The sequence below is a fragment of the Hypanus sabinus genome, chromosome 2 (genome assembly GCF_030144855.1).
Source record: "Hypanus sabinus isolate sHypSab1 chromosome 2, sHypSab1.hap1, whole genome shotgun sequence".
Taxonomy (NCBI): domain Eukaryota; kingdom Metazoa; phylum Chordata; class Chondrichthyes; order Myliobatiformes; family Dasyatidae; genus Hypanus; species Hypanus sabinus.
Window position 1 is genome coordinate 77,037,004 of NC_082707.1, and position 24,163 is coordinate 77,061,166.

Genomic DNA, 24,163 nt, shown 5'->3' on the forward strand with positions numbered 1-24,163 from the left:
CGAAATTTGAAATTTTTGGCTCAAAAAGGAGGCAGTTTGTTGTGGAAGAGCTGGAGGGCATTACATAGATGAGTGTCTGGAAACAACAATGAAGCACGGTGGAAGTTCCTTACAGGTTAGGGGCTGCATTTCTGCAAATGGAGTTGGTGATCTGGTCAGAACTAATGGAATCCACAGTACAAGCATATTGTCATCGATCAGGCATTACCATCAGGAAGGTTTCTGATCGACCCCAACTTCATTCTGCAGCAGGACGATGACCCCAAACACAACCAAGGATAAAGAATTATCTTCAGCAAAAAGAACAAGGAGTTCTGCTACAGATGGTATGGTCTTCACAGAGCCCTGATCTCGACGTAGAGGCTGTGTGGGATCACCATTAGAGACAAGGAAGCAAAACAGCCAAAGTCTGCAGAACTGTGAAAAATCCTCCAAGATGCTTAGAACAACCTGATTTTCCGATAAACTGCACGGCCATGTACTTAAGAAAACTGATGCAATTCTAAAGTCAAAGGATGGTCACACTAAATATTGATTTGATTAGTTTTTTAAATTATCTACTGTTCTTTATAGTTAATGTTCTGATATTTACAAACCTCAATATTTTTGAAAGCATCTTCACTTCACTGATTTTTTTTTTTAAAAATGTGCCCAAGATTGCTGTACATTCAGTCCCCTGGATATTGAAGTTCAACACCATTAGTTTTTAAATTGCACACATCAGAAGAAGAAAAACTTGTTTTTTTTTTAGGCAAGGCAAAAAATGAAACAAAAGCAACAGTTTTGTTGTCTGTCCAAATTTATTCTGCCATTCATTTTTTTTTAAAGAACTGTACTACATTGCTAATACTGACAAAAAATATCAGTTTGGTCAGTGAGCATTGACTGAAAAATCCATCAGGCTGCTCAGTGAAATGCTAAGACATGCATGGAATATATTAACCAAATGCAAGAATAGAAAGTAAACATTATTAAAGGTCAACCAGTAAGAATGGCAGGCTGTGGATACTCATTATGGATACCAACCTTTGGACCAATGGGATTCTGAGCGTATAACTTGTTTTTAAGCAAAGGATACATTGAGCTGCCTCCTTATTCAAAAATCAGAGAAATTTACAGTCACTGAGAGCAACAGAGTGCTCAACTTTTAACAGCCAAATACTCAATCGCAGTGTTCCCTCAGAAATGCACTTAAAATGTCAGCCTGTATTATATGCCCAATGACCGTTGAAAAGTACAACTTGAACCTGTAATGACTTGATCACTTTTCACAGCACAGCCAGAGCTAAATGTGCTGACATAAAACATATTCCAATCATGTTGGGCAGGAATTGGCAGAAGAGGACTGGCATGGTGGTTGCCAGTAAAACCAAGGGTAGATATGTAGGTCTTAATATTAACTGAGATTGGAGAAGGGAGAATTGTAAGGAGAAACTCTGCTCAGTGAAGTCATGGGAGTGGTTAAGAAGCAGGTATATAGAGGAGAGACAGAAGGTTTAAAAAATATATATTGTTCTTAATTTTACCTACCATAATCGTTACATCCTTGGACTCACTGTTTTATGGAATACAGATTGCGCGCTGAAATATATTGGAGCACTCAACAAACCTGAGAGCACTTGAACAAGAACAAACTAGTACAACACAAGTTCAACACCTAGGTAAATTTTCTCCTGGCCACTTACAAGGTAATGGCACTTTGAATCAAACGATTTCTCACATTAACAAAATACTAAAACTGACAGCATGCTAAAGGGTCTCAGCCCAAAACATCAACCTTTTCCAAAGATGTTGTCTGGCCTGCTGAGTTCCTCCAGTATTTTGTATGTTGCTTGGATTTCTAGCATCTACAAGTTTTCTCTTGTTTGCAATGTGAAAAGCTTTTTTTTTTAAAGCACTGAAATAGAAATTACTTAATCTTGAAGGAATTGTAGAATTCACAATTTTATCATTTTACTGATCTATGCAAGTAACTGGATAAGTTTTTTTGAACACAAGTAAGTTACTTAATGGAATGGTTATCGATATGCTTCCTTTATGGTAGATATCTCCAGACTCTATCAAGCGAGAATATTTCTGTCCTATTAGCACGCACGCTACAAAAACTCATTTATGGAAAGCCAGCTCCAAGGGAGGTTGTTTCAAGAAAGTGCAAATGTTTGTTCATAATAATAATGCCAGAAATATTTTGTTCGAAGCTGAATTTGATCGTGCAGATTTAATGACTGCCAACAAGGATGTTTACCAGCCATATGGCATTTGGATTCCAATAACATACTTTTGAATGCTCATTAACATTCCAAGAATATATTGTTCATTCAAGCACTCTGATGCAATTTCCGATTACTACTATAAGACAGTTCATTGTGTGGAGTTTTGAATGTCCCAAGGACAAGAGGGAAATATTATGTACTATCGAATTATGATTGCTAAGATTACATATTCTTTACAAGCTTCAAATTACTTACTTACATCGTTACAAGGGAAAACGTCACTAAAATCAATCCATTTAGTAAAAGATCTTCCAAGACAGGTTGGAGAACAAGCTTGATTTAAATAATAATCCAGTAATACAGTTTGCTGTATGTCGATAAATACACATTTATCAAATAATAAAGATGGCAATTTAGTGAACCATTTTAAATAATTCAGCTCAAAAGACTAGACTGGCAAAGCAATGATGCAACATTGACATTTCACACCCTCAGGGGTTCTGTGATACAGCAATACCAGCATAAATTACCTAATTTCACAACTGTAGTACAATAGAAAGTAAAACTCTTTAAAAAAAACATTTCACAAACAATTATCCATTTAGTGTCTCTACAGAGAAGCAATTTCAGGGCCTTAAAGTACCCTTAAAATGTGAAGCGATTTATGAACAGTACTACTTTTTAAAGAGCTCATGCAATCAACATAATGACTGAAAGACCCAGGAAAGTCCGCATATCCCATTTAAGCAAGGGGGAAAATAAAGACAAGCTTTCTGACTTCAGACAGCAGAAAGCATAACAGTAAGGGGAAACCCTAACATCAGCAATGCTCTTGCTTGCTCAAAATATGACTAGACATACCTCATTTGCACTACCTAGTTTCGCCAATGGATGTCATCATGACTAAAAAAAACAGCCAGCCAACAAAATACATTTGAATAAGCAGAGAGAACTCCCTCACAAAAGGCAAGCCAGTCAATGAAAGGACAAAATGCAGTTATTTTCAATGTTCGATTTGATACATTATCAAAGGTTCAATTTAATGCTAAGATAATCTTATCTCACAAAACAGACATTTAACTGAGGATTTTTTTTTCCCAATCAGAAACCAATAATGAATTGGCGTTTTCATCTCAAAATTACTGCAGATCAACATGCAGAAAACTTGTCTGCCCCTTTCCGAGGATAAGTCCATGCCCAGCTGGCCTTCGAGAGGGAGCACGCGATCACAATAGGTACAGTGGGGGACTTCCGAGAACAGTGGGACCCCGGGGGGGGGGGGAGAGACAGTAATAACCATATTTTGATCTGAGTATACTGATAATCTTGTAAATACTGAATGTCTGTATCTTGTGTATGTGCGATGCAAATAAACTTTTATAGTTTTGTAAAAAGAAAGCTTTGTTTCTCATTGTACAGCTCCTTCTATTGCAATTCTAGTACTGAATCCAGCCAAATATTTTAGTTAAATAAATCACAAAATGCTGGTAGAACTCAACAGGCCGGACAGCATCTATGGGAGGAGGTAGTGACGACGTTTCGGGCAGAAACCCTTCATCAGGAGTGAAGTAACATGGGATGATCAAGGGGGGATAAGAAGTGGGGGGAGGGATGAAGTAGAGAGCTGGGAAGTGATAGGCTGGAGGGAAATGGGTTGGGGGAAGGTGGAGAATTATGGGAAATAAAAGAGAAAGAAAGGTCGGGCTGGGGGGAGATTATAATGAGGGGGGGAAAGGAGAGAGAAAGAGAGCCAGACTAAAATTATAGATAGGGATGGGGGTAAGGGGGGGGGGGCAGGGGTATCAATGGAGGTCTGTGATTTGAATGTTCATGCCGGCAGCTAGGAGTTTACCTAGGCGGGAGATAAGGTATTGCTCCATCGAATATTTTAGTTTTCTACTTTTCCAATTAGATCAGACTTTAAATGTTAACCCTGGTTCCCCTCTGCAGAAGTTAACTTGACTGGTCAGCAACTGCCAGCAGGCTGGATGGAGAGCGTGGTGTCTCCCAGTGGAAGTTGGTTGTAGGGGATTCGCAGCCCGTTCCTTAGCCAGAGCCTTCAGCAATTTGGGCATCGAGGGAGAGAGGAAGAGGAGAGCCATCCACAGTACCACCGAAGCAGCAGAGAGAGTCTCAAGGTGGCTGTGGCTCAAGAGAGGGGAGCCATGGAGTCATGTGTAGCTAGTCATCTGGACACAAGCAGGGGTCTGATCAGCCCCGGTTGGGTCACCTGGAGAAGGGTGTATGATGTTGAAAGACCCGAAACACCCGATGATTCCAGGAACATCACTGATGATGTGTCCAGAGGCATCAGCAGATGCATATACTCAACTTTGAATCTTTCAAACATTTCGTTACAAGTCAATGTCAAAGATGTGCAGGTGTCTTTTTTGCCTTTCAGTAACATTGCATGTTGGCCAAGTTAAATAAAATATTGATTCACAGTGAATTCCAGTTAATTGGGACACATTTTGGCGCAATTAACTGGCTGCCCCAATTAGTTGAAGTTTCATGGGAATAGTTACAAAAGGTATAAAATAAGAAACTACCATTGAGTAGTAAATAAGGTATTTAAATGAAATACAGAACAAATTAGAACACTACCAATACAGTACTATACAACTACATTAGCTCCTAAAAAGATGTTAGTTCCTATAAAAGTTATCGATGGAAGAATTCATCCAGTTTATGCTGCTGTGTCCTTTTGGTTGACTGTAAATAAACAAAATCAGCACAGGTACATAGTGTAAATAATGGACTGTTTTCATATAATGCTTTTGACAATTGGTTCTTCCAAATCATCATTTTCATTGCAACATTCAAGATGATGGTCGATGCCCTCAAATTCTTCATAGTTCCTAACTTGAAGTAGTGATATCTTTTAATTTTCACTCTCACTCCTGGCTGTTTCTGACATTTACTAATAACACACACACACACACACACACACACACACTAAGTGCTTGAGGAACTCAGCAGGAAATCGGACATTTCCAAGCTTGAATACTTGAAACTGCAGTGAGGAAAGCAGTTCTGTATTGTCTTACTGCTTACTTCTTGCCACTGAGTGACAAAATTCACTGAACTATGTACACCATCACACACAACTGATGCTATTTAAACACTCTTTGGTCTAAGCGCGGCATAGTGTCTAACAGCCACGCAAGTGCGCGCATCAGATGCTAGATAGAAACTGTCAGTGACAGTTTTCTGTCCCAGTTAAGCAAGCACAGTGTCCCAAATAAACAGAATCCCAGCCATTTTCTCAACTAGTTTTTGTTCATTAAGAGTTGCCCCAAACAAGCCGATGCTCCAATTAACTGATGGCCCGATTAACTGGAATCCACTATATTTGAAAATGTTACATATAAAATATGAATGCAGTTCAAATGACTGACTGGGCAATGAAAGGATGCCATTCTCCCTACTGTGAATTTACAACAGAATTAAAATAGCTTGGTTTCCCATCATGCCTATGTTTATTTCACTGTTTCAAGAGATGAGGAGATTGCTGGCTAGCATGGGATTGAGTACCAATTTCCAAATGCACTTGGAGGAGAACGATGCCAATTTGTTGAACTATCCCATTCCATGCACTAAGGGTTCACTCAAAGTATTTCAGGTAGACTTGCAAGATTTAGAGACAACAACATTTAATGAATTCCGAAATACTTTCAAGCCAGGATGCTGTACAATTTGATGGGATTTTAATGTCATACCCTTCTACCCACCCTCAGCCTTCACGTGACGGAACTCAGTGGAGGAGGTACGGAAGGCGGCCTAACAGGCAAGTTACTGCAGTGCTTGTTGCAGCCACAGTGGTGGAAGGAATTAAAGAATGGGGATGCCAGGGAAGCTTACTTTCCAATGAAAGGGGTCATCGGCTTTGTACATAAAATAGGTTCTTTCTCTACAAATGCAGCCTGGCCTGCTGATCACTTCCAGCAGTTTCTGCTCCTAATTCAATTGGATTGCTGCCCAAGTTTTGCTGCAGTGAGTACAGACAGGCTTATTAAACAATATAAACAGAACTTACTTCAGTGCAATCACAGATGAGCATCGCATTTCTAAACAAAAGGAAATGTTGCTGATGAGGCAGTTGGAAATGGCAATGCGTCAGGCACTGTGTAGAACAGGGTCTGTGCTGTGGGCCCTGATTGTTAACCGAGGGGTCCACGGGTCCCAGCCATTAGCCGAGGGATCTGTGAACACCAGGTTGGGAAACCTACAGCAATCACAGCATCAACCAGCCAGCCTCCTCTGCACCAAGACTAAAATTTTACCCACCCAACATCTTCAAAGAAACAGCACAGAATGACCTCCTTTGGCCCAACAAGCTGTGTCACCCATCAACTCACCTATTTAACCTTGGGCTAATCACAGGATAATTTACAATGACCAATTAACCTACTAACTGGTACGCCTTTGAACTACGGGAATAAACCGGACCATGTGGATGAAGCCCATGTCTTCACAGGAAGAATGCAAAATTTTCTAGAGGACTCCAGAATTGAACTCTGAACTCTGAAGCCTTGAGCTGCAATCGCGCCAACCACAACGCGTGCTAACTGGCTTCAGATTTATTAAACCTCCTTCAAGAGACATTTGATCAGATGCTGCCTTCATTGCATTATTCTGATCAAGACTGTAATTAAGACCAGAGCTCAAGTGCCCTGGTGGAGCCCCAAGTATACTGGCAAGTGAATGCCACACAACACATTTAACAACACCTTGCATTAATCTAACAAGAGAGGCCTGATAAGCAGGTAGCTTTCACTTACTTAGTGTAGTGGGCAAGGTAGTACTTTTCCACAGTCATCAGCAGAAAGACTGTATTTGAACAGTGTGGTTTGATGTCTCACTAATTTGCTACAGCAGCACAGATACTGCGATATATTATAGTCTTCATTGCATGTACTGTATTCAACTTTTTAATTACATGGTGAATTCAGTGGACTGACAAATGGTCCTTGAGAAATTTGAGGATCAGCTAATGACGGGTGATAAATCTTTGCTTCAGAGAATGACCAGTTGAGCTATTTGAACAGTTTTGAATGTTGGCCATTTTAGGACGGTGGCCATGATGCACAACATGGAGTGAACCACAGCGGATCTCCACAAAGACTGCACTTTAGCTACATTAACTATAATTTTATGAATATAGTGGATTCTAGTTCATTGGGCCATCAGTTAAGCAGAGCAGCATGTTATCTGGAACAACTCTGAAAGAACAAAAACAAATTGAGAAAATAACTGGGATTCCCTTCTCTTATTTAGGATACTATTGTTAAATTGGATTAGGAGAATGCTGCCAAACCGCTTCCAACTAGTGTCAATCATGTGCACTTATGTGGCTGTTACACTAAGCCGTGCTTAAAGCAAAATTTTATAGAGTCACTGTGATCGCAAGCATTTAGGCTTGGAGATGCCAGAAAGAGCCACGAGTGAAAATGAAAATAATTTCACTCGTTCAACAAGTTAGGAACTACAAAGAATTAAGGTATCAACAATTTAAAAAGATTTGGAAGATTTCATCATCAAAGGCATTCAATGAAGGCAGTTCATCATATGCACTTGATGATTTTACTCATTTACCGTCAATCAAAACAACATGGCCACATACACTGGATGAATTCCTACATCGATTACTTAATAAAAACCAATACACATGTACTATAGAGGTATTGCTATATTCTAATTCACTCTACATTTCATTTAAATACATAATTCGTTACTCAGTTAAACAGTAGCTTGTCTTTGTTTTAAACCATTTTAACTATTTCCACGAAGCTTTTTCTAATTGGGGGCAGCCACTTAATTGGGCCAAAGTGTACTAGACCCGATAGGTCCCAATGAACCAAATTCCACTTTATATATCTACATCCATTGTGGCAGTCACGTTGTACAGGATTCACCAACAAATTGACAGTCGCACTTGGGTAGTAGACACTGAAATGTCAGGGAAAGAGTACACCGTCTTTTCTGCACTCAACTCCCATTTTCAAAACACAACATGGACAGCAGACAAATACATCAGATGACAGAGCAGTAGTTGGTCATGAGTCGGCATTCTTCCCCACAGTTCGATTGGTGTCACTGATTATTTTTCAAGGTATTTCCAGGATGACTCACCTTAAATATTATCACTGCATCAACACTGCTCATGGATCCTGTTTGTTGTTCAAAACATACTCAAATGGAGCTGTCTCAATACGTAGTTCTGAGAGTAGAACTGCACCAGACCATTGCTCCTCAGGGCTGTTAGTCCACCATCACATTCAAAAACATAGCCAAAGGTCAGTGACTGTGACAATGCAAGGCTGACTGGATCAACAACAGGGAAATAGTTATCTTATGTTCAGGTGCACAGATCCCCATCACCTCACTGGACTGGTGGAAATACATGTATACTTCACCAATTTATTAATAGCTTAAACAAAGTGATACAAGAGTGAAATGTCTTCTTACAATGAGCAGAACCTCAAATCAGTGCTTCAATATTCCAGATATGTCTGTTTAACATGTTACTATAAAATACAATTTCATTTGTTAAAATTTCAGTTTTCTTTAATTCCAGCCCTTTGCCAAAATGACTACACAATGCAATGATGGAAGCACTCCAGGCCATTCCATTCAACATATTATTATTGAAGGTCAATTAATCACACTTCAAGATTACTTAAGTCAGCGTTTCACACTTTCAATGATGCAAGTGGAAAGGAATGAACAAACACACCTTGCACTCATCAATTAAACCACATTGATCTCTCTGCAGAGCCAGAAGGAAAGATGTTTTAAATAATACTTGCATGAATTTTCTTTTTTAGTCACTGTAATGAGATGCCTACCAGCTACAGTGAAAGAGAAAATAAAATGGCCAACACCTTCAAAAATGAAGTGCTGGAGGTTCAATCACATGGAAAATTATAAATTTACTTCATACTCAGTAATGCAGAAACATTAGCACTGATGTTTGTTTCCTAATCTATTTTAAAATATGGAGCTCTTCAGCATTTATGAAACATACATTTCAAGCATGCAAAAGTAGGCAATATCATATATTAATGAGGCTTCATGTAACCATCCATTCAGCTGCCATGAATCTCATTTACATGGCAAGATCCCCAAACTGTTTTAATTGGAGGTTAGCGATGCACAGGCGGGCAACAAACTCATCCCCAAAAGTAGACTAGCTCAATTCAAAAGTTGGCTTATAATAGTCATTCCCTCTACTTAATTATAAAATAGCATCCCCAACTAGAGTTGCACAACAGAAAAATGGGCTTTGGTCCATAAATTCCACATCATTTACTGCTGATAAAAGCTTGCAGAGCATGAACATGTCCAAAAGCAGCATATACAATTTTTTTTTTTTTTATCAATTTTGTCCTCACTATGATTCTTCCTCTGTCAGACCAATATAAAGTTCCTATGCAAAACGAAGTATTTTAAAAATATATACAAACTATGAAAATCAACACTGCAGTTGACATTTGCAAAAGGTCAACTGAAAGTTGAATGTTGCTCATAGAATTTATTGCTCTTTAACTTTATGCCCAATTATTTGAGTCACACAGTTCTTATTTAAGCATTTGTTATACAATGTTTATATATTCCATTCTCTAATCTGTTTAAAAATGCTCTTTCCCATTTTTATCCTCTCAAATCCATGGCATATTTATTTTAAACAGATGGAACAATACTAATTTTGTCCATCTATTACCACAAATACCAAACAGACTTCCTTCCACACTGTCTCTGTACTGTCATCACCAGTCTTGCACAAACTTTATTCTATCAACCATCGGAAAAAGATTCAGAGGTTTGTCATTTGAAGAGTGGTGATGAATCAAGGCCTGTACGCATTGGATTTTAGAAGAATGGGGGTGACCTCACTGAAACCAATTGAACATTGAATAGTGGACAACAGAGTGGCTCAATAGAGTGGACAGAGCCTCAAAACAGCAGTGTCACTCTAGAATGGAGATGAGGAGAAATTTCTTTAGCAACACAATGGTGAAGTCATGGAACTCATTGCCACGGGCAGGTGTGGAGGCCAAGTCATTGGGTATCTGTAAGGCAGGGGTTGATAGATTCTTGATTAGTTGGACATGAAGGGATATGGGGAGAAGGCGGAAGATTGGGGCAGAGGGGGAGAAAAGAATCAGCCGTGAGGAAATGGTGGAGCAGACTTGATGGGCCAAATGGACTAATTTTGCTCCTATACCTTATGGCCTAAGCCAGTAACTTTACTGCTTGCCATGCTTAACACTAATTTAGCATCTTGATCTGACCACCATTTCAGGTTCCACTAGATTATTCAGAACCTCAGAGTCTAGAATAAGCTTCCTCATGCTCAACCACCCACATTGAACATAAAAACTGTCTTTCCCTGTTGCCCCCTAAACCATCTGATGCTGAGTTTCATTTACCTTGAAAACCTCCAGGCTCAAGAATTCAATGGGATTTCTCATTAAGAAGGGACGCTGATATCCTTACCTAGATATCATATACATAACTTTACAGATTTGACTGAGGTGACACATCAAAGCAACCCTGTCAAATAATTCTAGTCTTGCAAAGTTGCCCCTATTGTAAAATATAATCCCCTAATTTCAGCTTGAAAACATGAACCAGAAACATTCAGAATTTGAAATCTGTGAAGTTTGCTAAATGGTAAAGAGGAAGACAAAAATGAGAAAATACCAGCTATTCCTTGAAAGAAAGAAGACCCATTCTTAAGGAAAGTCAATACCTGCACAACCAATGAGAACTTTCCCACTTGTTTTAGTTCTTAGCTCAGTGGGGGAAGGTGATGCCTGTCATTTCTGAAGTACATTTTGCTCATCCAACGGGCAGCAAGCATGATACTTTTATGAACTACATCATACTGATATGAGGGAAACCAAAATATTTACAGTCGCCTCTCATCGACACACTTTACCACAGATCTTTTAATCACCAATACCATCTTCTTATGCTATTTATTAGCCAAGATCTACAGATGTACAAATTCATCCAATTAATTTCATCCAGACAACAGATGATTCAGGTGGATAGTAATCAGATAAGCAACAAATAAGTGTATTGAAACCATATTTTATAAGGCATAATTAATGCTTAAAAGCTCAACTTCAGTGAATATACAGAATATTTGTATTATAATTGAGATAAAGGCTCCAAGCTAATATTTCAATAATTTAATTCTGTTAATAAACAAATTCTTTAACAATAAAAAGCCACATTTTCTGCTTCATGAAAAATTATATTCAATGAAATGAGATTTTAATGCAATCAAAATATCAATGACTATTTATCCAACCCAGGTTGCCGGACCTGAAGAAGCAGCACCACTAACGCATGCTCCAAAGAAGCCCTAACACTTAAATAAAACTAAAGATACATGTAAGGATATTAATACAGGAGGATAATGTTTCCATTGCACATTTGCTCCATTTACTATATACACTGATCAGTCCAGTTTAATCAGTGAAACATCCAGCAGGGCTTTCAGCCATCAATGCTACAGCATTTTATTTTTCTCATGATGGCTGCTGATGTTCACGGTTTGGTTTCATGGCCCTGTGGCCAATAAACACTCAGAGATATGATTCTTACCTGGGTTAGAAAGGCAACAAAAACATTTAAGTAGCTAAAAATGCAACCATCCATCATGAAACTTGAAAAGCAACTTACCCAATGTATCCTTTAGATTTTTCACAATAGAAGCTTTCCTGGCACTGTTTTTCCTTTCCACATAGTTAGAAGGCACAAAGCCAGTTTTGTTGGTGGAGTTGCGAACACGCCACCATGACTTGGAGTCATCCAACAGCCATAATCGCTCGTTCTTCTTTATGTCCAGCTCTTGCTCTTGCTGGGCCACATAGTCAAACTTGGCAATTACTATTACCTCTTCCGTCATCTTCCCCTGGGATCAGCACTAAGTTAAAAGATAATATTAACGTTAGCAAGGTACTTCAAAAGAAGCAATGCTTTTCAAACACTAAAAGCAAGCCAATATATTTCAAGCAAAAGAAAAAGTCCGCAGATGCTGGAAATCTAAGCAACACACACAAAATGCTGAGGTCCTCCAGCATTTTGTGTGTGAAGCTAATTTATTTGTATTTTTATTGAGCTGTTGAAAAAAAACACAAGTAGAAATGCTCTAAGAGTCATAGAAAAGTACAGACAGAAATAGGCTTTCAGCCCATCTAGTCCATGTTGAACCATTTAAACTGCCTAGTCTCATTGGCTGCACCCAGACCATAGGCCTCCATACACCTTCCTTCCACGTACCTACCCAAACCTCTTAACCGTTGAAATCAAGTTCACATCCTCCACTTGCATGGCCCTCTGAGTAAAGAATCCCCTCATGTTCCTCTCAAACACGTCGCCTTTTAGTCTTAACCAATGACCTCTAATTGTAGTCCCACCCAATCTCAGTGGAAAAAGCCTGATTGCATTTGCCCAATATATACCCCTCACTTTTGTATACCTCTATCAAATCTCTCCTCAATCTTCTACGTCCCAAGAAGTAAAGTCCTCACCAATGCAATCTTTCCTTATATCTCATGTCCTCCACTCCCAGCAACATGCTTGTAAACTTTCGCTGTACTCTTTCAACCTTATTTACATCTCTCTTGTAGATAGGTGAAATAAACTGCACACAATACTCCAATTTAGGCCTCACCAACACCTTATACAGCTTCAACACAACACCCCATCTCCTTATTGTTTTATGAAGGCCAACGTGCCAAAAGCTTTCTTGACAACCCTATCTACCCATGCAACCACTTTCAATGAATTATGGACCAGTATTCCCAGGTAACTTTGTTCTACCACACTCCTCAGTGCCCTACATTCACTGTGCAAGACCTAACTTGGTTGGACTCCCAAAGTGCAACACTTCAAACTTGGCTGTATTAAATTCCATCTGGCATTTTTCCAGCAGGTTCCGATCACGCCAATAGAATTCCTGTCTACTACACCCCTGATCTTGCTGTCATCTGCAAATTTGTTTATTCAGTTAACCACATTATGTTCCAGATCATTGACATAGACAACAAACAACAACAGATCCAGCAGCAATCCCCGCAGCAGTAAACCAGTCACAGGCCTCAGTCAGAAAGACAACCATCTGCTCCCACTCTCCAGCTTCTCCCACAAAGCCAATGTCCAATTCAATTTACTACCTCATCTTGAATGCCAAGCGGCTGTACAGTCCTGACCAACCTCCATGCAGGACCCCGTCAAATGCCTTACTAAGATCCATTTAGACAATATCCACTGCCTTGCCGTCAAATTTCCTAGTAACTTCCTCAAAAAAAACTACAAGATTGGCTGGACGCAATCTACCATGCACAAATCCATACTGACTATACCCAACTGTGCATCTATCTAAATACTCATGTTTGGTCTCTTAGAATACCTTCCAATAACTTTCCACTACTGATGTCAGGCTTACTGGCCTACAATTTCCTGGATTATTTTTAGATCTTTTCTTACACAGTAGAACATGAGCTATCCCGTGGCTCAGAAGGGTAGGGAACGGAAGAGGATGGCAGCAGTGATAGGGGACTCTATAGTTAGGGGGTCGGACAGGCAATTCTGTGGACGCAGGAAAGAAACAGTTTGCCTCTCAAGTGCCAGGGTCCGGGATGTTTCGGATCACATCCAAGATATCCTGCGGTGGGAGGGAGAACAGCCAGAGGTCGTGGTACATACTGGCACCAATGATAGAGGTAGGAAAAGGGAAGAGGTCCTGAAAAAGTACTACAGGGAGTTAGGAAGGAAGTTGAGAAACAGGACCGCAAAGGTAGTAATCTCGGGATTACTGCCTGTGCCACGTGACAGTGAGAATAGGAATAGAATGAGGAGGAAGATAAATGTGTGGCTGAGGGATTGGAGAACCACCGAAAACTATCTTGGCAATTGTAGGGATGACTTGCAGTGGACTGAAAAGCTTGAGCATGCAGATATTAAGGAAGAGAATGTGCTGGAGCATTTGGAAAGCATCAAGTTGGATAAGTCACTGGGACTGGACAGGATATACCCCAGGCTACAGTGGCAAGTAAGAGAGGAGATTGCTGAGCCTCTGGTGATGTTCTTTGCATCCTCAATGAGGACAGGAGAGGTTCTAGAGGATTGGAGGGTTGCAGATGTTGTTCCCTTATTCAAGAAAGGGAGTAGGGATAGCCCTGGAAATTATAGACCAGTGAGTCTTACCTCAGTGGTTGGTAAGTTGATGGAGAAGATCCAGAGAGGCAGAATTCATGAACATTTTGGAGAGGCATAATATGATAGGAATAGTCAGCATGGCTTTGTCAAAGGCATGTTGTGCCTTATGAGCCTGACTGAATTTTTTGAGGATGTGAGTGAACACTTTGATGAGGGTAGAACAGTAGATGTAGTGTACTTGGATTTCAGCAAGGCATTTGATAAGATATCCCATGCAAGGCTTACTGAGAAAGTGAGGAGGCATGGGATCCAAGGGGACATTGCTCTGTGGATACACAACTGGCTTGTCCACGGAAGGCAAAGAGTGGTTGTAGACGGGTTATATTCTGCATGGAGGTCAGTCACTAGTGGTGTGCCTCAGGGATCTGTTCTGGGACCCCGACTTTTTGTGATTTTTATAAATGACCTGGATGAGGAAGTGGAGGAATGGTTTAGTAAATTTGCTGATGATACAAAGGTTGGAGGCGTTGTGGATATTGTGGAGGGCTGTCAGAGGTTACAGAGAGACATCAATAGGATGCAAAACTGGGCTGAGCAGTAGCAGAGGGAGTTCAACCCAGGTAAGTGTGAGGTGGTTCATTTTGGCAGGTCAAATATGATGGCAGAATATAGTATTAATGGCAAGACACTTGGCAGCGTGGAGGATCCGAGGGATCTTGGGGTCTGAGTCCATAGGACGCTCAAAGCTGCTACGCAGGTTGACTCTGTGGTAAAGAAGGCATACAGTGCATTGGCCTTTATCAACTGTGGGATTGAGTTTAAGCACCGAGAGGTAATGTTACAGCTATATAGGACCCTGGTTAGACCCCACTTGGAGTACTGTGCTCAGTTTTTTTATGTATATTAATCATTTATTTACAAACAGTAAAAATTCAACCAAACATTCATGTTCCCCAGGTTACAGACAGTACAAAGCTGAATATTTAACAGACATGCGTACATTTAACAAACATGATTGGTTAAAAGTGCACACGGAGCACACCTTCCCAATGGTCTTACTTTAAACAAAGGAAGAAGAGAGCAAGCCCCTTCCATGTGCCATTTTATATAGCCAGGATATCTGAAACTGGGCATAGGCAGCTATCCAATGGGAAAAGAAGCTGCAGCTTCTAAACTAACCAATCACAATGGAAGTAATTTTTGACAATCAGAATAAGGCATGTCTCCACTTTCAAGGACTCTACAGCTGATGTTCTCAGTTTTATTTACTGACTTACTTAATACTATTATTTTTATTTGCATAGCTTGTCTTCTTTTGCACATTGGTTGCCTGTCAGTCTTTGTGTGTAGTTTTTCATTGTTTCTTTTGTATTTCTTTGATCTGCATTGAATGCTGTCTCTAGTTGCCACATGCCATACGTATTAACACCAGCTTCCATGTCTCCTGTCTAAAACCCTTTCTGTGCAGTCTGCTGCCATGAGTCCGAGACAGCCCCAGCTCCTTGCATCATTGGTGGTGAGCTGGCATATACCTTCCATCAGCTACTAGACTCTGGTCTGGTCCGTCGCTGTCTCCAGTACTTGATGGATTGAGAGGACTAAGGCCCAGGGGAAAGACTGTGGGTTCCCTCCCATGACATCCTAGACCCAGACCTGATCAGAGAATTCCACTGTCGCCATCTGGATCACCTTGGGCCATTGGGTGCTGGCCAGTGGCATGTGCATGTGTTCCCAGTCTTCTACCATCTGATCCCCGTGTTTTTTTTTTGTTTTACACAGATACTGGTGAGTACGTGGAATGGACTGCCGACGGTGGTGGTGAAGATGGATATGATAGGGTCTTTTAATAGATTCTTGGATAGGTACATGGAGCTCAGAAAACTAGAGGGCTGTGGGTAACCCTAGGTAATTTCTAAGGTAAGGACATGTTTAGCACAGCTTTGTGGGCTGAAGGGTCTGTATTGTGCTGTAGGTTTTCCATGGTTCTATGCCCAAATCATCTAGTACCTCATGTAGCTAAGGATGATTTAAATATCTCTGCTATGGCCCCTGCAATTTTTGCACTTGTCACCCACAGGGCCCAAGGGAACACCTTGCCAGACCCTGGGGATTTATCCACACCCTGATTTGCCTCAAGACAGTAAACACCTCCTGTATTGGGCCCATGACCTCGCTGCTGCTTTGCGTTCTTTCCATAGACCCTGTTGCTACCTCCTAAGAAAATACAGATGCAAAGTATCCATTTAAGATCTCACCCATCTATTTTGGCTCCATGCAAAGAATACCATTATGATCTTCCAGGGGACCAATTTTGCCTCTTTCAATCTTTTTACGTATCTGCAGAATCCCTTCAGATTCTACACCACCTTGTCTGCTGGGGCAAACTCAAGCCTTCTTTTAGCCCTCCTGATTTCTTTAAGTGTTCTCTTGCATTTCAAGTACCCCATGAGCACCTTACTTGTTCATTCCTGCCCATACCTACGATACACCTCCTCCTTTGTCTTAACCATGGCCTCAATCTCTCTTGAAAACAAACGTCCCCTAAGACTGTTACCTTTGCCTTTTGCTCTGACAGGCAAATCTAGCTTTGCACTCTCAAAATTTCAGTTGTGAAGGCCTCCCTCTTCCCAAGTACACCTTTGTCAGAATCTACATACCATCCCAGAATCCTGCTCTCATTCACAAAATCTCCTTTCTGTTCCTTTTCACCACAGCTCACATCTTCTCCCCTTTACACTTTTGCCAACTTAAATCCCATTTGGTACAAAACAAACAAGCCTTCAAGATACAAGGCTATTACTTGTACAGTATAAAGTTCAAAGTTCATTTAATATCATTCTATGAATTATACCACAGACAGCCACAAAACAAACCCAACAGAACCCATTAAAAAAGCCTAAAATACCCAATGCGCAGAGAGAGGAATGCAAAAACAAATCTTGCAAACAATAAAAGCAAGCAACAGCATGCAGAATGAAACTAAGTCCAAAGACAGGATACCCAGAGAAGCTGGTGAAGACCAGTGACTTCTTATTTGAGCCATGAATATTCTCAACATTATTGACCCATGTCTTCAGACTTCTGCCTCTGAATCAGAAAATTATGGTGCAACCCCAGAAGCACAAGCAATTCAAAGTTCAAAGTAAATTTATTATCGAAGTACTATGTCACCATAAGTAGCCCTGAGATTCATTTTCTTGTGGGAATCACAGTAAATACAAGAAACAGAATCAATGATAGACTGCACCCAACAGGACGGACAACACCAATGTGTTAAGAAAACACAGCAGATATAAAAAAGAGAAAGGAATTATTAATAAATAATGCAGAAATCTGTGTTTTATTGACTACCAAAAAGCATTTGCTTCTGTTGCAGACTCCTGATTAATAGAAGTTCATATAATTTTTTTTTAAAAACACCCAATACTTGTGAATTTCCTGCATCATCTTATGAAGCATTGGCATACTATAATCATCCTATCTATTAACAACTACAAAAGGACCACCACGATTTTCAAAATAAGCTGAGGTATTTTCCAGCAAAGCTCTCGAGCCCACCGTGGTTTTGTCTAGCTTCAAACCTGCTCTCTAATTTACTGAATCAGATGAAAACAGGGCATCAAATCAGAGACAACCTAATGAATTCTACCTTGACAAACGTGTAAAAGGACAATTTGAAACTATATGCTCTTTAGTAAAGATGAAGCAAATAACTCAAATAGTAGAACTATTTTCTGAAGATAAACATGAACTTTGGGCTAGATAGGAGCAGAACTTTAGAGATAATGAAAGGTACTAGAATACAAAACAGAGCAACAGGATACAATACAACTGGAAGATTAAAGTGAAACCCACAAGTATCTGGGATATCAATAAGCATAGAAAATACATCATAGTTCCGATAAAGGGAAAACATTTCACAGAATTTACTTAGCTTAATATAGCAATCACAGCTCAATAGTTAAAAATATAACAAATGCAATGAACACTTTCACTTTACCCATATTAATATTCTTTTGGCATAATATCTTGATCGAAACCAATCTGAGAAATTTACAAAGAAAAATAAGAACTGAAATGACAACTTAAAAAAACAAGTGCACTCGAATGCGCTTCAATTAACACTACCTAGGACAGAAAGATGTAGAGGAATCAATAGACAAAAAAATTTACACAACAGCCAGCTAAAAATTCCTGGGGCACATTTTCATCAAGGAACACAGGATTCAGCACTCCACAACAGCATATGTGATTCTATTGAGCATACATCACTAAACTTAAAGCACAACCCAGTACACTGAAATGCCAACCAGTGGAAGAGCATGACCCTTCATGGACAGCATCCCTGTGTTCTGAGCAGACTAGATGTCAACAAGGAAGCAAACACCTTGCTCAGCATTGGAGACCCCTTCCCAGAAACAGAGGAGTTCTATGTGACAAAACAGAACCAGGTAGTTAACACAAAAATATCAAACATCCACAACAGAAGACCATAACATGCATGATAAGTGCAGAAAATGCCATGAGAAACCAGAAACAATCCAACACATTACATAATTCTACAGCAGTTTAACTCAAACTAATTACTTACAGAAACATCATTCACCAATATCTTGCTTTAAAATACAAACTCATAAAAGACACCATAGATTACTGGAAATACAAGCCTGATCCAATTTTAGAATCAGAGTCCTACAAATTATATTATGACAAATCATTATCAAAGAAAGGACAATCCATAATCACTGTCTGGATATAATGTTACAGGATAAACTAGCAAGAACAACTTAATAAACAGAGCCATTCCAAACACACACAACATACAGAAATCACCAAGTGAAAAACAACAGAAACATACTGAATTGAAAGAGGAAATTGAAAGACGGTGCAACATGAACAGGCGCACATTGTCCCAAGAGTAATATCTAAAACTGGCAACATCCCAAAGTCACTACACAATAGCATTCAACACTTAGGCCTACACAGCAATATTTATATAAATCTTTAGAAAGCCACAATATTAAGCACCACTAGAATGATGCAAAAGTTTCTTGCAATTAAGAAATGGGTTCACTTGGCTATGCTTGTACCTCAGTTCAGTGACAGAGCAAGTGAAATCGAATGAAGTTATCCCCACTGGTTCAGGAGCCTGATGGTTGAGGGATAATAACTGTTCCTGAACCTGGTGGTGCGAGTCCTGAACCTCCTTCCTGATGGCAGCAGTGAGAAGAGAACATGGCCTGCATAGTGGGGGTCCTTGATGATGGATGCTGCTTTCCTGCGACAGCACTCCTTGTAAATGTACTCAGTGATGGAGAGGGCCTTACCTGTGACCGACTGGGCTGTAACTACTACTTTTTGAGGGCTTACCTATACAAGGGCATTGCCGATTCCATACCTGGCCATAATGCAACCATTCAATACACTCTTCACCACACACTTACACGCATTTCTTATGGAGAGACAACAAATGTAGAAGTACCATTCTTCATAGAAGTTATACAATTTAGGCCCCAATTCTCAGCCAAATCAGGTCACAATTCTAAAGTATTTTGAATGAAAGCTGGTCATGTTTCCTACAATCACTATCTCTAAACACACCACACTACCAATATCAGTACTGAGCATTAGTTGGTAGCCTTGTTGCCATAATGCAAAAAAAAGACATTTTAGAAAGGTACGGTTTTGCACATCCTGTTATTCTAAGAGGGGCAACCAGCATACAAATTATTTTCTCCCCATTAACCTAAAAGATGATTAAACTATTTGCTTTCACAAGATGGATTTATTGGCATTCAACCCCCCCCCCCCCACTTGTCAATAATGTGACATATACTTATAAATAAAACTGCATGTAGGCCCTAAAGCAACAGCGGTATATGTTTTTTTTTAATAACCTATACAGAATAGGAAATGTTGCAAAATATTCAGCAAGTTTGACAGCATTAGAACAGCGAGAGGTCAGCTTAAGTTTCCAGGTTGTTGACCTTTTATCAGAATTAGAAATTGAAGTCCTTTTTAGCACAATGAAAGTGGTGAGTTAAAAAAGCACTTGAAGTATTTGTGAAAGGGTGGAGATCACGAAAAACCAAATCATTGACAATAGCTTAAAAGCATTTATTTCCCCTTGGAGATCTGTCCGAAGAATGTCTAAGGAGGAGAAAATTAAATTGCAGGAACTGTGGGATATAGAGCAGTAGGAAATTTGTACAGCTTTTTCTACAACTTTGTATTGTGAATATTACCTTAAAAATGCTAGAAATACTCCAATGAAGGTTCCATTTTGTGGAGACAGAAGTTGTATTATTACAGATTGATCATCTTTCCCTAATACTGGCCAATTCTGATGGAATTTGGAAAGGTTGGTTATGTGAAATTGCTGAATCCAATCCCAAAACTCTAAAGATTGTAATGTTTGAATTTGAGAAAGAGATTGAGCTCACAGTGCATGAGAACAAAGAAAATTGAGGTTACGATATGAGAACAAAAGGTGAGTGGATGTGGAATGGACAACTTAAGGCAAAAGGCCAAGATATTCTTTTCTCCCTCTTGGGTGCTCAGCAAGATTAATAGCCCCTAATGGAAATAAGAATTTTGTATTAACAAGATACTAAATACATTCCCCACCCTTTCTATTTATTAAGCAGACAAAATATAAAGAAATGGTGCATCACTTGAAGGCTCCTTGCAGTATAAAGTTTTTCTCCTAAATCATAACATAGAAACATAGAAAAGTCTACAGCACATTACAGGTCCTTCTGCTCACAATGCTATGCCAACCAAGTAATCTACTCTAGAAGTTGCCTACAATTTCCCTACTGCATAGCTCTCTCTTACTAAGCTCCATGTACCCAAAGCTCTCTTAAAATATCCTGTTGTATCCTGCTCTACCAGCTTCGCTGGCAGTGCATTCCACACACTCACCACTCTCTGTGTGAAAAACTTACCTCTGACATTCCCTTTGTACCTACTTGCAAGCACCTTAAAACTATGCTCCCTTGTGTTAGTCATTTCAGCCCTGGGAAAAAGCCTCTGGCTATCCAAACGATCAATGCATCATCATCTTATACACCCCTATCAAGTCGCCTCTCATCCTCCATCACTCCAAGGAGAAAAAGCCAAGTTCATTCAACCTATTCTCATTAGCATGCTCTCCAATCCAGGCAACATCCTTGTAAATCTCCTCTGCAATCTCTCTATACCATTCACATTTTTCCTGTAGTGAGGTGACCAGAACTGAACAGAGTACTCCAAGTGGGGACTAACTCAGGTCTTATACAGCTTTAATATTACCTCACAGTAATGAGTAGGAATTTAAATAATTATGCACAGGAATAATGTAATGATCTTGCGCCAGGGATTGCTATTTTTGTTTGCAAGTGTAAATAATTCTTGACCTCAATTATGCACACAGGTCTCACATAAATAGCCATTAGGAAATGTAAATTCCGTTTATACTTCAAAAGTCTGAAGATAAACCAAAATTGATTAAAAAATGCTTTCAAATTTATAAGTACCTACACTTACATTAGAAACAAATGGGGGAAAAGGAATGGAAATAATGGTAAGCGCCACCATAAAAGAGGGCACACACTGACCGATTTTTTTTTTAACAAAAGGAAGAATTCTGAAATGCACCATGTCAAAATGCAACAGAATTTGAGAAGTCAAAGAAATTCTGTGGTGGCAAAAAAAAATACTAGGTTGAGACTCTGAACCAAAACCCCAATTTAAACCTTTTGCCTCCACAGATGTACTGTGTCCTACTGAGTTATTCAAGCATTCTAATTTTATTTTAGATTTTTGCTTCTTTCGGCTTGTGTTCAAAATGCAACACAATTGCTTTATTGTGGCGACCTACTTTCTGCGCAGGCGAACCGGCTCACAAATAGCCAATGCCGTGAAGTTTGAATAAACTAGTCTCGAAACGACTTACCGACTGCGTGTTGTTATTTCAGCGCAGTGTGTAGCACATCACTACATTGGTGACCCCAGCGGTCCAAACGGGATTTGGACCAAAGATGACCGACTCTTCATCTGTTCACGCAGTTTCCCTGAAACTGCCGACTTTCTGGACGCGGCGACCACGCATGTGGTTTAGCCAAGCAGAAGCCCAGTTCCAGATTCGGCAGATATCTTCTGATTCCACGCTTTACTACCACGTGGTGAGCACCCTTGACCAGGAGATGGCCAACCAGGTTGCAGATTTCATACAGTCGCCCCCAGAAGAAGGCAAATGTGAAGCATTCAAGGTGCTGCTCATTGGGACCTTTGGCCTCTCACGGTGTGAGCGGGGTGCCCGCCTGCTTCACCTGGATGGTTTGGGAGGCAGACTGCCGTCAGCATTGATGAACGAGATGCTGGCCCTGGCCGAAGGACACAAGCCCTGCCTCAAGTGTTCCTGGAGCAACTGCCCAAGGACATACATCTGCTGCTGGCCGACGCAGATTTCAGCAACCCCCGGAAGGTGGCGGCCCGGGCAGATGTGCTGTGGAAAGCCAAGAGGGAGAGCGTGGCGTCCGTCAGTCAGATTACCAGGGCACGCGCCCAGCAGCAGACCAGAACAGGCCCGGCGGGGGGCGCACACAACACAGAGGCAGGAGTGAGGAGGCCAGTAAACAGTGGTGTTTCTACCACCAGCGGTAGGGCACAAAAGCCTGCCGTTGTCGCCTGCCCTGCAGGAGCCAGGGCTATCTGGTGATTTCAGGTACTTCTTGGAAGGCAGGCTGTTCACCACGTTCAAAGACATCAAACCGTTGACCTTCGCGTTCCCAAAGGTGTCCGATCCCTGGTCGGCTCGCCAGCAGCGACATCTGTCCTACATCTCCGAGTACACTACAGACATCCAGCATGTCTCAGGAAAGGACAACGTCGTGGCGGATGCACACTCCAGACCAGCTGTCCAGGCCGTCCCTGGGGGTGGACTATGCAACACTGGCGGAGACACATCAGGCAGACGACGAGATGCCCAGCTACAGGGCCGCAGTCTCGGGTTTGCAGCTGCAAGACTTTCTCGTAGGCCCAGGTGAGAGGACCCTCTTGTGCATCGTGGCTACCGGCCAACCTCGCCCCATTGTCCCGGCAGCTTGGAGGCAGCGAATTTTCGACTCCATACACGGTTTGGCATACCCATCTATCAGGACAACTGTTGGGATGGTCTCCAGCAAGTTCGCATGGCACAGACTTCGCAAGCAGGTCAGTGAATGGGCCAGAATGTGCACGCAGTGCCAAACAGCCAAGGTGCAGCGGCACACTAAAGTTCGAACCCACCCACCAGAGGTTCAACCACGTTCATGTGGATATCGTGGGCCTCCTACCAGTGTCCCAAGGAGCGCGGTACCTCCTAACTATGGTAGACCGGTTCATGAGGTGGCCAGAGGCAGTCCCACTAACCGACACATCTGCCGATTCCTGTGCCCGAGCACTGATCGCAAGCTGGGTAGCATGCTTCAGGCTACTGGCCCACATTACCTCTGACAGAGGCGCCCAGTTCACCTCCAGCCTGTGGCCAGCCTGTTGGGAATGCAGCTACACCACACTACTGCCTACCACCCACAGTCAAATTGACCAGTGGAATGCTTCCACTGTCACTTGAAGTCGGCTCTCATGGCCCGCCTGAGAGGACCTAACTGGGTGGACGAGTTTCCCTGGGTCCTGCTTGGAATTCGCACAACGCCCAAAGAGGATCTGCACGCCTCGTTGGCCGAGTTGGTGTACGGCGCGCCCCTGGCCGTCCCAGGAGAGTTCATACCAGCCCCAAGAGGGCAAGAGGA

At 41.0% G+C, this 24,163-nt stretch overlaps 1 protein-coding gene across 2 annotated transcripts in view; it reads right to left on the minus strand.

Moving 5' to 3' along the window:
• The window catches only part of LOC132380151 (cytoplasmic protein NCK1-like), a 199,753-nt gene that overhangs the window by 51,670 nt on the left and 123,920 nt on the right, over positions 1-24,163 (minus strand). For both annotated transcript variants that reach the window (XM_059948779.1, XM_059948788.1), the window contains exon 3: positions 11,910-12,153. In XM_059948779.1, coding sequence (XP_059804762.1) covers positions 11,910-12,135 — 226 coding nt within the window. In that variant the 5' untranslated portion in view covers positions 12,136-12,153. The remainder of the gene's footprint in view (positions 1-11,909; positions 12,154-24,163) is intronic.